This window comes from Mesoplodon mirus (assembly GCF_964341445.2).
Source record: "Mesoplodon mirus genome assembly, chromosome: 1".
Taxonomy (NCBI): domain Eukaryota; kingdom Metazoa; phylum Chordata; class Mammalia; order Artiodactyla; family Ziphiidae; genus Mesoplodon; species Mesoplodon mirus.
The window spans coordinates 918,660-932,044 of NC_138976.1; the positions used below are offsets into that span (position 1 = coordinate 918,660).

At 60.3% G+C, this 13,385-nt stretch overlaps 1 protein-coding gene across 2 annotated transcripts; it reads left to right on the forward strand.

Annotated features, from left to right (window-relative positions):
- Positions 1 to 5,725: 5,725 nt before the first annotated feature.
- Positions 5,726 to 10,999, forward strand: ENTPD2 (ectonucleoside triphosphate diphosphohydrolase 2; the record flags this gene model as incomplete). 2 transcript variants are annotated; one of them, XM_082618698.1, is made up of 9 exons in its annotated part: positions 5,726 to 5,842; positions 7,168 to 7,285; positions 7,875 to 8,025; positions 8,252 to 8,411; positions 8,491 to 8,718; positions 9,175 to 9,429; positions 9,519 to 9,638; positions 10,580 to 10,714; positions 10,796 to 10,999. In XM_082618698.1, 9 exons carry the CDS (start codon positions 5,726 to 5,728, stop codon positions 10,997 to 10,999), a joined length of 1,488 nt encoding a protein of 495 aa, XP_082474824.1. The 2 variants fall into 2 exon arrangements, with proteins under 2 accessions (XP_082474824.1, XP_082474825.1); XM_082618699.1 differs by having other exon boundaries at positions 10,649 to 10,714.
- Between the last annotated feature and the right edge of the window lie 2,386 nt (positions 11,000 to 13,385).

Sequence of the window (13,385 nt, forward strand, 5' to 3'; positions counted from 1 at the left end):
AGGATATAGTAGATTTAAACATTATTGGTAATGTTGATCTAATGGACAAATCCAGACTAAGACACTCACTAATTGGAGAATACACATTCTTCTCAAGCACACGGGGAGCATCTATAACTATTTATGACCACATGCTGGGCCCAAAAGGCAATCCAACAAATATCAGAAGATTGCTCTCATGCAGACTACATGATGTAACCACGATGCAGGTACCTCAGAAAAAAGCCCAGACTTTTGGATATTAAAGCACACACACCTCCCCCCAAAAGCCAAAAACCAAAACCAAAAGAAACAAAAGCAAAAAGAAACAACAACAAAAAAAGGGGGGGGGAGAAAAAACACACAAAAAATAAAAAACAAAAAACAGGAAAAAATAAATTTAAAAAAAGGAAAAAACCCACACCCACATCTAAACAATTCATACGTCAAATAAGAAATCACAATGAAAATGAAAAAAAATTATCTAAATGAAAATAAAAAGGGTGTGCATCAAAAGCAGAGACCAGGGCTTCCCCGGTGGCGCAGTGGTTGAGAGTCCACCTGCCGATGCAGGGGACACGGGTTCGTGCCTCCATCCAGGAAGATCCCACATGCTGCGGAGCGGCTGGGCCCGTGAGCCATGGCCTCTGAGCCTGCGCGTCCGGAGCCTGTGCTCCGCAACGGGAGAGGCCACAACAGTGAGAGGCCCGCGTACCGCAAAAAAAAAAAAACAAAAAAGCAGAGACCAGAGGGAAATTTATATAGACACTCAGATACATTAGGAAAGAAGAAAGCCTTGTAAGTAATGAACTAAGCATTGAACTTCAGAAGTTGAAAAAAGAAATAGCAGAAATAAATACAACGAATATAGAAAAAAGAAATCATATCACATTATATTAAAATATTTTTATTGAGTATATATATATATACCCGACACTTTTTTTTAAACTTTTTTTTTTGGCCACGCCACGTGGCTTGTGGGATCCTAGTTTCCCCACCAGGGATTGAATGAGGGCAGTGAAAGTGTGGAGTCCTAACCACTGGACCACCAGGGAATCCCCTGACACTTTTTTTTTTCTGGTACACGGGCCTCTCACTGTTGTGGCCTCTCCTGTTGCGGAGCACAGGCTCCGGACGCGCAGGCTGCGCGGCCATGGATCACGGGCCCAGCCGCTCCACAGCATGTGGGATCTTCCCAGACCAGGGCACGAACCCGTGTCCCCTGCATCGGCAGGTGGACTCTCAACCACTGCACCACCAGGGAAGCCCCTGACACTTTTCTTGATGCTGGGGAACATCCGAACAAAAGAGACATGAAAACTCCTGCTCACATAAAGTTATATTTGAGTAAGAATAATAAAGGTTAGAGCAGAAATTAGTGAAATAGAAAACAAACATGCTTTATAGAAAACATCCATAAAGGCAAAAACTGGATTGAGAAAACTAACGAAGTGCAGAAACATCTGCCTGGATGAGTGAATAATAAAAGAGATAAGGCAGAAATAAAATGATGTTAGCAATTAAAAAAATAACAACATATGCTGCAGAAATTAAGCAGATGCTAACAGGATTTTTTTTTTTTTCCCTGATGCACTGTATGCAGTATCTTAGTTCCCCGACCAGAGACTGAACCCGTGCTCCCTGCAGTGGAAGCGTGGAGTCCTAACCACTGGACCACTGGGGAATTCCCACTAACAGGATACTTTAAACAAGATTATGCCAATCCATTAGCGGTGGATAAATACCTCATGATAGATTACGCATACAGGACCCAAAAGGAGCAAATGATAGAGCAGAAAACGGATACATCTGGACTAATCAAGCACTTCCATGATTTCACTGCAAAGGACTCATGTCCCCAGTATACATAAAGAATTCCTGCAAATCTATAAGGAAGAGATAAACAATCCCTAGAGAATGAACAAAGATTTGAAAAGATGCCTCATGGAAGACAGGAAAGACTCCATTCCTTTAGTAATCAAGGAAATGACATTAAAAGCTCAAAGAGAGGACTTCCCTGGTGGCACAGTGGTTAAGAATCCGCCTGCCAATGCAGCGGACACGGGTTTGAGCCCTGGTCCGGGAAGATCCCCCATGCCGCGGAGCAACAAAGCCCGTGCGCCACAACTACTGAGCCTGTGCTCCAGAGCCCGCGAGCCACAGCTACTGAAGCCCGCGAACCACAACTACTGAAGCCCGCATGCCCTAGAGCCTGTGCTCTGCAAAAAGAGAAGCCACTGCAGTGAGAAGCCTGCGCACCACAGCGAAGAGTAGCCCCTGCCCACCGCAACTAGAGAAAGCCTGCGTGCAGCAACAAGGACCCAACGCAGCCAAAAAAAAAAAAAAAAAAGCTCAAAGTGATTTCTTTTTCACCGGCTTCTCCAAAATCCAAGAGTTGCACAATACCAACCAAAATGGTGGTGTGTGCTCTTGAGGTCACCAGGTGGCGCCACCATCCTGAAAACAGTACAGTTATTTGCAGGTGAACCTGAACACACAGGTGCGCTCTGGCTACCAGCTCCTAAGCTATTCCCCAGGGAAAGGCTTGCCCGTGTGCAAATGTGCACAGGAGCAATCTTAGTGAAAACAGCCTGAAGCCAGGACCCCCGACACACTCACAGAGGAAATGTGAGCTTTGCAACACTCACAGCAGAGGACAACGCAGCCACAGGGCGGACCCCCTACAGCTTCACAAGTCAGCATGCTGAACCCCAAACATACAATGGGAGTGAAAGGAGCAAATTCCAGAACAGCATTCCGGTATTAAAAAAAAAAAGAAAAAGAAAGAAAAGGACTTCCCTGGTGGCGCAGTGGTTAAGAATCCGCATGCCAATGCAGGGGACACAGGTTCGAGCCCTGGTCCGGGAGGATCCCACATGCCGCAGAGCTACTGAGCCCGCATGCCACAACTACTGAAGCCCACGCGCCTAGAGCCCGTGCTCCGCAACAAGAGAAGCCACCGCAACGAGAAGCCCACGCACCACAACCAAGAGTAGCCCCTGCTCACCACAACTAGAGAAAGCCCGCGTGCAGCAACGAAGACCCAACGCAGCCAAAAATAAATAAAAGATAAAATTCTAAAAAATAAAAAAAAAACCAGGAGAAACAGCACAATATATTATTTAGAAAGATGGAAAACTATAAAGAACCGCAAGAGAGTAGCAAGTACAGAAGTCAGGAGAGTAGATACCTCTGGTCAGGACGAGCGAAGCCTCTGTGATATGCCTGTTCCTGTCCTGTGACTCTTTCCACAGGACATGTGTGCCGCACTTGCTCTCCTGTCTGTCTGCTGCATCTCACGAGGCAGCACGGGCCTCCCCCAACCCAGGGAGCCTCTGACAAGCCTGCTCTCCCCTGGACCGATGGTGGGTCCCCCCACATACCATGGAGTCCGTGAGCATCCCTCGTTCACTGTGCCTGCAGGGAGCCTGGTATGCCTCTGGCCCCATAGGAGGTGCTCGGCAAACGTCTGTTGAATGGCTTGATGAGCACTTGTAGAAAGGGTGCAGTGAGTGAAGGAGATGTTTCAGCCACAAGACACTGCGGCTTCCGATGGAGAGACTGAGCCAGGGGCAGCCAAGACCTTAACCGGCCTCCCTGGGAGGTCTGGATCCTGTCGGGGGGAGGAGGGCTCTGAGGACCCCTCTCCTGGCACCTCTCTGCAGCCACATGCCTCTGCTTGGAGCCAGGGCCAAGCCATGTGCAGTGCATCTGGAGCCCCACCCCTGCTGAGGTTCCCGGAGGCCCAAGGCCTGGGGCTGCCCCGCCAGAGCCCCCTCCTGCTGGTGGGCTCCTGCCAGGGCCTCCCTGTCGCCTGTCCCCCAGCCCAGTTTCCAGGGTCCCATCGAAGGAAGTCTCTGGGCCAAGAGGGGCACTCCCGCCCTGGTCTCCCTGGGAGAGAACTCACTCCCAGTCTTCACCGTGGCTGTTCCATGTCCCCTGCCTTCTTCCCTTCTTCTCTTCCCAGGCTAGTCTGGGCCCAGTTCTCTGTTCTCCAGGACCCCTCCTCTCAGGCCTGGCGGGGCTCCCTTGGGCCTAGAGGGGTGAGGAGGGGGCAGGGGCCGGCCAGCAGCACCAGTGTCTGCTGCCCTTTCATGTGCTGGCCTCTCTCTGGGCCGCCTTTGTCTCTTATGTTTTAGCCTAAACTGCAGGCCTCTGGCTCCTCTGAACTTTCTGGGGTGGAAGAAAGGGCCTGTGGGAGGGGGAGGAGAGCTGGCAGGATAACGGGGCCTGGAGCCCTGTGCTGGCCTGCCACACCCAGTGTCTCTCTGCTGGGGCCCACCCCGGTGGGGCTGGGGAGGCCCAGCAACGTCCCAGGTCTCCCACCCTTCCCACTGGGGTCCTGAGCTGGAAGAAAGGCTCCTTTGCTGGGCCTGGGACACCAGACCCTCAGCCTGGGCAGCCGTCCCAGCGATCCCAATTGTCCCTGCCGGTTCCAGCCGGCCGGGCCGTCGCCCAGACCCTGTGCCCATCAAAGGCTGTCCTTTTGGTCCCCTAACCCCGCCCCCACCCCGCCCCCATCTGCTGGCTCTCCTGGGTGGTCTTGCCACATGGCTCCCTGCTGCTGGAATTCCTATTTTGCACAAAATGGGGGTGGCCCCTGGCCAGAGAAAGGGGTGATGCTTGGCCAGGGTGGCACACAGGGCCCATGGGGATTCCAAGCATAGTGGCCAGGCATTTCATGGGGTGGAAGGGCAGAGCTGGGTCCTGCGACCAGCTGAGCACTTAGCCCAGTGCACAGGGACGTGGGCGCTGACAAGCCCGGCCTGGGGGACCCTCTCCCTCATCCGCAGGATGAGGCTTTGTGTGCAGAGGCTCCTCCTCCCTCCTTGGGAAGCCTCTGGCCTCCCCAGTCCAGGCTTCTGGGTCCCCCAGGCAAAGGGGGCCACCGGGATGGGGCTGGGCCAGCCTGAGCGTGGGTTCTCTTGTTTCTGGGCATGGTGTGGCTGTGGCCATCCTGTCCCTCTCTCTGCCTGTGCTCTCATCTGTCACCTTGGAACTGTGTGGAGTAGGTCTGGCTTCACCCTGCTTGGCACTCAGCTTTGAGGTCTCAGCACCTCCAGAGCAGGCACAGCCTGGGTCAGCTCAGTGTCCTGGGGGGTGACCAGGGCGGTGCCCTGCCATGCAGCCCAGGACTGGGTCAGCATCGCAGGCTGGTCAGCCCTTTCTTGCCGGGAGGGCATGGCAGGGACCCAGCAGGGAGCCCACGTGGTTCCTGTAGCTGGCGTTGCCTCCTTCCTTCAGGACCAGGCCAGGGGAAAGCCAGCTCTGCAGCGGCATGACCCTTGGAACAAGCCTGCCTGGGAGGCAGCCCAGCCCACCCCCAGGCCAGGCCTTCTGCCGCCGTGCCCTAAGGCCGGAGGGGCTGGGGGCTCTCTAGGTCCTGCTGGAGCGGAGTGCCCAGAGGCAGAGCGTGGTCGTCAGGCACTTACAGGTCAGGGGGACAGGTCAGAAGGGGTGAATCTTTGGGGCTGAGCGGACAGGAAGGAGGAAGGTGGGACATAGCCTCAAGGCACCTGGGCTGAGACCACGGCGCCGGGAGGGGCAGCGCGGGTGACTCAGCCGCCGCGTCTCTCACCTGTGCTCCGGAGCCAAGCGGGAGGTGGGCGGGGCGGCCCGCCAGTGGGCGTGGCAGCCGTGGACCGGGTCCGCGCCCCGCCCCAGGCGCCTACCCCGCGGTCCCGGGACCTCCGCCTCTCGGCTCCCCGCCGCCGCGCCGTCAACGCCTGGTCCACCCCGCGCCCCCATGGCCGGGAAGGCGCTGTCGCTGCTGCCGCCGCTGCTGCTGGCCGCGGCGGGCCTCGCCGGCCTCCTGCTGCTGTGTGTCCCCACCCGCGACATCCGGGAGCCGCCCGCCCTCAAGGTGCACGCTGGAGCGCCCTGGCCACCCGGCGCAGTCCGGGAGCTGCTGGCTGGGCCGGGGCGCCGGGCGGGGAGGCTCGGACCGAGCAGGGCCAGGCTGCGCCCGCGTGGCAGCCGGGACCCCGCGCGCTCCGCTCCCGGCCCGGCGGGATGAGGTCCCAGGCCCCTCACCAGCGCTCCGGGTCCCGGTCCAGGGCGCGGCAGCGGCGCTTCCGGGGGACGCGGTGCGGGAGGCCGAAGTCCCGGGAGCTCGCCGCTCGCCGCGGAGCCTTTCGCGGCGCGGCCGAGGGGCGTCTCTCCGCACCCCCCGGGGCGCCCCAGGCCGCGGCCCGGCCCGCGCCCCCAACACGTTCGGCCTCCAGGGAGGCATCGCTTCGGGGTTTGGCCCAGATGGGGTGCAACAGGCGCTGGGGCCCAGGGACTCCTCCCCAGCCTCTCCGGTGGCTCCCACAGTGCGGGGGCAGCCCTGGCTGGTCCTGAAGGGGTCGGAGCGGGCTAGGCCTGATCCCCGCACGCATCCCCGCCAGACTCAGCCTCCAGGAGCCCGCCCTCCCTAACCCTCTATTGGGCTTGTGGGCTGGCTTGGTGCGTGGGTGGATGGTGGGTGCTCTAAGGCCCAGGAGCCCAGAATGGAGATCGCTGGGGTGGATGTCCTGTAGTCAAGGGCGACCACCCGGTAGGGGTGCGGTGGGGCGGGCCACTTGGCCTGCTGCTGCTGGAGTTTCCTGTGTCAGGGAGAGGACCAGAGCGGCCCCTTCACCCACCCGACCTGCCTGGAAGGCCCGTGTGGTGCCGGGGCAGCTCTCTGTGGCCCTGCCTTTGAGGCCCAGGGAGGGGGTGTCTGCTTATCGCAGGCCCACGCTCAGCCTCAGTCCAGCCTTCCCCCTGGGGCCCTCACTTCCACATCCTCAGGTTGGGCTGAGGTCAGAGAGATAGGGACAGAGGGGAGGAAGGAAGAGCTGGCCCGAAGGGGCGCTTCTTGAAGCTGTAGCTTTTCTCCTGCAGCCTGGGGACCTCATGCCCCCCGGGCAAGTTTCCAAGGGTCGTCCCGGGACCCCTGACTCTGATCCCGCCCCTCAGTTTGCCCTTGCCAGGAAGACTCCTGCAGCCAGAGGGCCATCCACCTCCACTCCTATCCTCCCCCCAACCAAGCTGTGTCACAGTGATTGTCCCTGGCCTTCTCTGAGCCTCAGAACTTCATTCTGAAGCTTCCACCCTTGACACAGGGTGGGGTGCGGTGGGGTGGGCTGGAGAGCTAAGAGAGTCAAAGGGCATGGCTTCAGGGCCCCGCCCCCCTCCTGAGGCTGACCTTCCCCCCACCCCCAGTATGGCATCGTTCTGGATGCTGGCTCTTCCCACACATCCATGTTCATCTACAAGTGGCCAGCGGACAAAGAGAACGACACAGGCATCGTGGGCCAGCACAGCTCCTGTGATGTGCGTGGTAAGGGTCCCCTGAGCACTAGGCGTCCCTGGCCTGGATACCCACTCACTGTAGGGCCTCAGGAGCCCTCTCTGGCCGTAGCCTTTGCAGACACCAGCCATCAGAACCCTCTGCTTGATGCCAGGTGGGGCCCAGTCCAGGCAGGAGCTGCAGGAGCTCCCCCAAAGACAGGCTGGGTCCCTTCTTTTCCTAGAAAAGGCTGGGTCCCTTCTTTTCCTAGAAAAGAAGCCCCAGGAAACAGTTGGAAGGTTTGGGCCCTCCCTGGCCCAAGACTGGCCTCTACATCCCAGGTGGGGCAGAAGGGGTTCCGAGGAGCCAGTGGGCACACCCAGGCAGGCCCCTGGGCAGGCTAGGCTGTGTTGACAATAGCCAGTGCTTTGTCCTGGCACCTGTGTGCACATCCACTGGGCAGGTGGCAGCTCAGAGACTGTGGGTGGCACACGGGTGGGCCCTTTTGTCTCTGCACTGGTCTCAGCTGCCACCTGGTTTAGGAGCACAAGCCCCTCCCCCCCCGCCCCCGCCCTGCTGGCCTATGGTCCGCCTAGAGGCTGCCCACCAGGCTTAGGCCCATCTTGCTGCCTCCCTCTAGGTGGGGGCATCTCTAGCTACGCTGACAACCCTTCTGGGGCTGGGCAGAGTCTTGTGGAATGCCTGAATCAGGCACTTCGGGATGTGCCCAAGGAGAGACACGCAGGCACGCCCCTCTACCTGGGAGCCACAGCGGGCATGCGCCTGCTCAAGTGAGTGTGCCATCCCCTGACCTCCTGGCCCCGGGGACCACGACAGCCTCAGCACAGGGTGGGCCCCGCATGTCCCCCGCAGCAGCCCTGGGCTGGGGCCCCCTCGGCTGGCTGTGCACCCCAGCAGCAGCCCTGGGCTGGGGCCCCCTCGGCTGGCTGTGCACTCCAGCAGCAGGATCACGGCCACCTGGGGAAGATGCCCCTCAGAGTCCTCCCTGTGTCACAGCCTAACCAGTCCAGAGGCTTCGGCCAACGTGCTCGCGGCCGCGACGCAGACGCTGACCCAGTATCCCTTTGACTTCCGTGGTGCCCGCATCCTCTCGGCCCAGGATGAGGGGGTGTTTGGCTGGGTGACCGCCAACTACCTGCTAGAGAACTTTATCAAGGTGGGCCCGGTGGCCAGCCCGATGAGCCGGGGGTGTGGGCACCCACCCACTGGCTGACCTCAACCTCCACTTCCCACAGTATGGCTGGGTGGGCCAGTGGTTCCGGCCAAGGAAGGGGACGCTGGGGGCCATGGACCTGGGGGGCGCCTCCACACAGATCACCTTCGAGACGGCCAGCCCAGCTGAGGATCCGGCTAATGAGGTCCAGCTGCGGCTCTACGGCCAGCACTACCGCGTCTACACCCACAGCTTCCTCTGCTATGGCCGTGACCAGGTCCTCTGGAGGCTGCTGGCCAGTGCACTCCAGGTACCCTCCACTGAGTCCTTCTGGAGGTAGGGAGCCAGGGGGAGTGGGGACCAAGGGCCCAGAGCAGAGCCTGAACAGCAGCCATACTGAGGGGGGCTTCTCCAGGAACCAACGTCGGGCTTTCATCAGCTGTAAGGACAGGTGGGCAGGAATCCAGCATGGGCAAAGGCCCAGGGGCTGGAGGTAAGCCTGGTGACTGGCTGGCTGGGGAGAAAGGAGGGCCAGGGCCAGATCTCAGAGGACCTGGACTGCCTGCCTAAGGGGGTTGGTTTTTGTCCAGCAAGAAGGGGGAGCCATGGATTGCTCCTGAGCTCAGAAGTGATGTTGCCAAAGTGGAACTTGTGGGAGATTTATCAGCTGGTCCTCTGGGGAGGCCCTCCTAGGGTCTTAGGGTGGGGATGGTGGGCAGTGATTGGAGTGGCGGTGTTGCCACACACACCCTTGCCATCTGCCCAGACCCATGGCTTCCACCCCTGCTGGCCGAAGGGCTATTCCACTCATGTGCTGCTCCAGGATGTGTATGAGTCGCCATGCACTGCAGCCCAGCGGCCCCAGACTTTCAACAGAAGCGCCAAGGTCAGCCTGTCGGGAAGCAGCGACCCTGCCCTGTGCCGTGGCCTCATCTCTGAGCTCTTTAACTTCTCCTCCTGCCGCTTCTCTAGATGCTCCTTCAACGGCATCTTCCAGCCCCCTCTGGCTGGAAAGTTCATTGTGAGTCCAGAGGACTGGGGGTGGGGGGCCGGGGGCGTGCCCTGAAGTGCTTGGGGTCTGGTCACGGTGTGACTGTACCCCCCTCCCAGGCCTTCTCTGCTTTCTTCTACACGGTGGACTTCCTGAGAACTGTGATGGGGCTGCCTGTGGCAACCCTGCAGCAACTAGAGGCGGCCGTGGTCACCATCTGCAACCAGACGTGGAGTGAGGTGAGGCCTGCACCCCCCTCCTCCAGGGCTGCGCAGGGGGCTCAGCCAGCCAGCGTCACGCGTCCCGATCATTCATTTGCTCTACGAGTAGAGGAGGTCTTAGGCCTCTCAGAATGCCCACTGCAGTGGGGGATACACTGTTAATCATACTTGAAAAGTGGCCAGGCTACGGCAAGGAGGCCGGGAGCCAGATGAGATTGCAGAAGCCTCCCTGAGGCCTGACCCTAGAACCAAGATCAGGAGGGCAGAGGGAACAGCCAGTGCAAAGGCCCTGGGGCAGCAGGGAGCATGGAGTGGACAGGGTGGGGAGGAGTGTAGCTGGGAGAGTGTGGGGGAGAACAGCCAAGCAGGGGAGCAGCAGAGGACTCAGGGGAGACTTAGCAGATAGAACTGGGGGTGGGGGAGTGAGAAACCCCCAGGGTTCTGGCTGCCACCATGGACCGGACACTGGCTCCAGGTGAAGGATGGAGGGGTTCGCGCATGCAGAGGAAGAGGTGACTCCAGGAGAGGCACTGGAGTGTCTCTGGAGTGGGGCTCAGTGGTGACGGAGGCCCCATCCTGTCCTCTTCGTCGCTAGTCTCAGACAGACTTGGGGGTGCTGGGAAAGTGGGGATCGGGAGGCAAGCCCAGGGGCCTGGGGTCAAGCCTAGAGCTTCTCCTGTTACCCCGACCATCGCCAAGTTTGCTGCAGCCCTCTGCCCCCTGCGTGGCCATCCCTGCTGTCCCCTGGAGGTCCCCCTCCCAGGCACAGGTGCTTGCTGCCATCCAGAAGTCACGCTGCTCTTCCCTGAGGAAAGAGCTCTGCCTGGGGGTGGCTCCCTCAGCCTCGTTCTTTCTGGGACCTGCGGTGGGGTCTCCAGCCCTGCATTGCCTTTCTGTGTCTGGTGGGGCAGAGACCTCCCGGTGGCCGCTGGCCCTACAGTCTCCCACCTGCATTCCAGCTGCAGGCTCGGGCGCCTGGGGAGCGGGCTCGCCTGCCCGACTACTGCGCTGGGGCCACATTCGTGCAGCAGCTGCTGTGCCGCGGCTACGGCTTCGACGAGCGCGCTTTCGGAGGCGTGACCTTCCAGAAGAAGGTGGGAGCCGGTGGGCCCGCGCGCAGGGGGGCGGGGCCTCCCAGGCTGCGCCGAGGCTGAGGCCGCCCCTCCCACCCGTAGGCCGGGGACACCGCGGTCGGCTGGGCGCTTGGCTACATGCTGAACCTGACCAACCTGATCCCCGCCGACCCGCCCGGGCTGCGCAAGGGCACAGACTTCAGCTCTTGGGTCGTCCTCCTTCTGCTCTTCGCCGCCATGCCCCTGGCTGCGTCCGTCCTTCTGCTGCACCGGGCGTGCTCTGCCAAGTCGCCGAGCGCCATCTAGGGGCGGGTTGGGGGCAGCTGCCCCAGCCCTAAGTCCCCTATGCCTCACCCCACCCCACTCTCAACACCTCTGTCCCTAATGAAGCCCGGGAGCAAGACTCTAGCGCCCACGCCCACATTTGGCCCGGAGAGATGAAGGGAACCGACTCCAGCCCCCTCCTGCCCACTCCAGCCTTGGCTTCATCGCAAGGCCTAGTGCTCCTCCTCCTCTTAATGGGGGTGGGGATTCAGGCACCCCGCAGCCCTCAGCCTGTGAATGCAGGGTTGGGTCCCCAGGGAATGGAGTCCTGAGAGTCCCTTCCCACCCCCAGTCTTAGGTTTTAGGGGGAGGGTCAGAACCCACAAGCTGGGAGCAAGCCCAGCGCCTACTTGTAAAAATTTTGTAGTAAAAAGTTTTTCATAGAGCAGTGGAGAGGATATCCGTGGGGTGGGGCGTCTCTGCTGTTGCCGGCCCACCCTCTCCACAGTTTAAAAAAATTTTTTTTGGCCGCGTTGGGTCTTCGTTGCTGCGCACGGGCTTTCTCTAGTTGCGGCGAGCGGGGGCTACTCTTCGTTGTGGTGCGCGGGCTTCTCACTGTGGTGGCTTCTCTTGTTGCAGAGCATGGGCTCTAGGTGCGCGGGCTTCAGTAGTTGTGGTGTGCGGGCTTAGTTGCTCCGCGGCATGTGGGATCTTCCGGGACCAGGGCTCAAACCCATGTCCCCTGCATTGGCAGGCGGATTCTTAACCACTGTGCCACCAAGGATGCCCTCCCCACAGTTGTGTTGGCTGCTCAGGTCCCCTCCTGGTCCTGAGGGAGGACCCCGGTTGTTTCGACTTCCTTCCTCTCTGGGCCCAGACCTGGGGTGGTGTTGACTGACCCTGGTCTCTTGCTCCACGGTTGTGGCCTGGAGTAGCTGCCAGTTGGCTGGCCTAAAAGAGTCCCTGAGTCCCTTGAGTCTTCTCTGGCCAGCAGAGCCCCTGCAGCAATGGCAGATCTGTAGCAGTGACCTAGGCCAGACTGGAGTCTGGGCCCTGGCCTCGAGCTGGCCTGGGGTGCGGGTGCAAATGGCAGGCAGGAGAGTGAGTGGGCAAGGCAGCTGCCTAGGGTGCAGGCAGTGCTCAAGACCCGGGGGGGGGCAAACCCTCAACAGGAGGTGGTGTCGGGGGATGTGGAGATCAGGGTCAAGAGGGACAAAGGGCCCATTGCTCAGAAGGATGACCCTTGCCAAGAGCCTGGCTCTGGCGCCAAGCCGTGCAGTCACACCAAACGTCGCGTCCCTGCTGCCCAGGTGCTGTTTTCCGCATCAAGAGACATCAGCCACCCCGACCTGCCACTCCTGCAACCCCCCTTCCCTAAGCGCTGTTTTCTCCAGCGTGGGAACGCGTGGTCTTGGCTGCATCTCCCCGCCGCCTCCCCCTTTCTGGGAAGTGAGCTCAGACACTATTTCTGTCTGGTCATGCCTTGTGTGGGAGGATGGCGGTCCTTGTTCGCTCATCAACCCCCTGCCCAACGCACGCACCACGCACACTTCTGCTGGTGTCTGAGCCATTTCACAAACCTGAGGGCAGCCAGCCCCGTCTTCGAAGTTTTGAAACACAAAGGGCTGAAAGGAAGCACCGTGCTGGGCCCCCCCCCCCGCACTTGTTCTCTCAGTAACGTGAGCCTGGGAGGTTTCCAGGTGGGATGGGGTGCGGGTGCTCTCAGGAGGCAGCCGGTGGGGGTACGAGGGGGCATCACAGTGCTTGCTGTCGTGGGGCACCCCGGAGCTAAAAGGCTGTCACCTGGGCACCGTGGACAGCTCTCAGCTGGCTGTCATCAGTACCTCCAGGTTACTCTTGCCCCCTGGTGGCCTCACTGAGAGCGGCCGTCCCACTGCAACCACAGTGGCCACCGGCACCGACCTAGTTCTGTGCGTGTGTGTTTGCCTTCACAGTGTGTCTGAATGCCTGGTGGGTCTTTGCGCATACCTGGGCATCTCTGTGCACCTGTCCAGCTGTGTGCGCCTGGTGTCCTTCCAGGTCCAGGCAGGTCCTCCTTTCCAGGAGGGTGGGGGTGGGGTGGGAGTTGGCAGCCCGAGAGGGACGGGGCCCGGGGGAAGCGCGTCCAGGGGAAACCCATCCCCAACCAGTCCCTAGCCTAGAGAAGATCCCCGGCAGCACAGGCGGCAGTGGTTGAGGCACCCGGAGGACTGGCTGGATGGGTGGGTGGAAGGGGGAGCAGAACTGGAGGGAGGGAGAGGGGGCGCAGCCTCCCAGCGCCGTCCCGCCCCCGCAGGTGGAGCGCGCAGGCGCACTCCCGGCACGCGCGCCTCTCGCTGCCTAGCCTCCGTCCCGGATCCTTTGCCGCAGCGTCAGCGCCGCCGCCGCCTCTTTTCCTCATCCTCCGCCTCCTCGGCCTCTGCCTCCT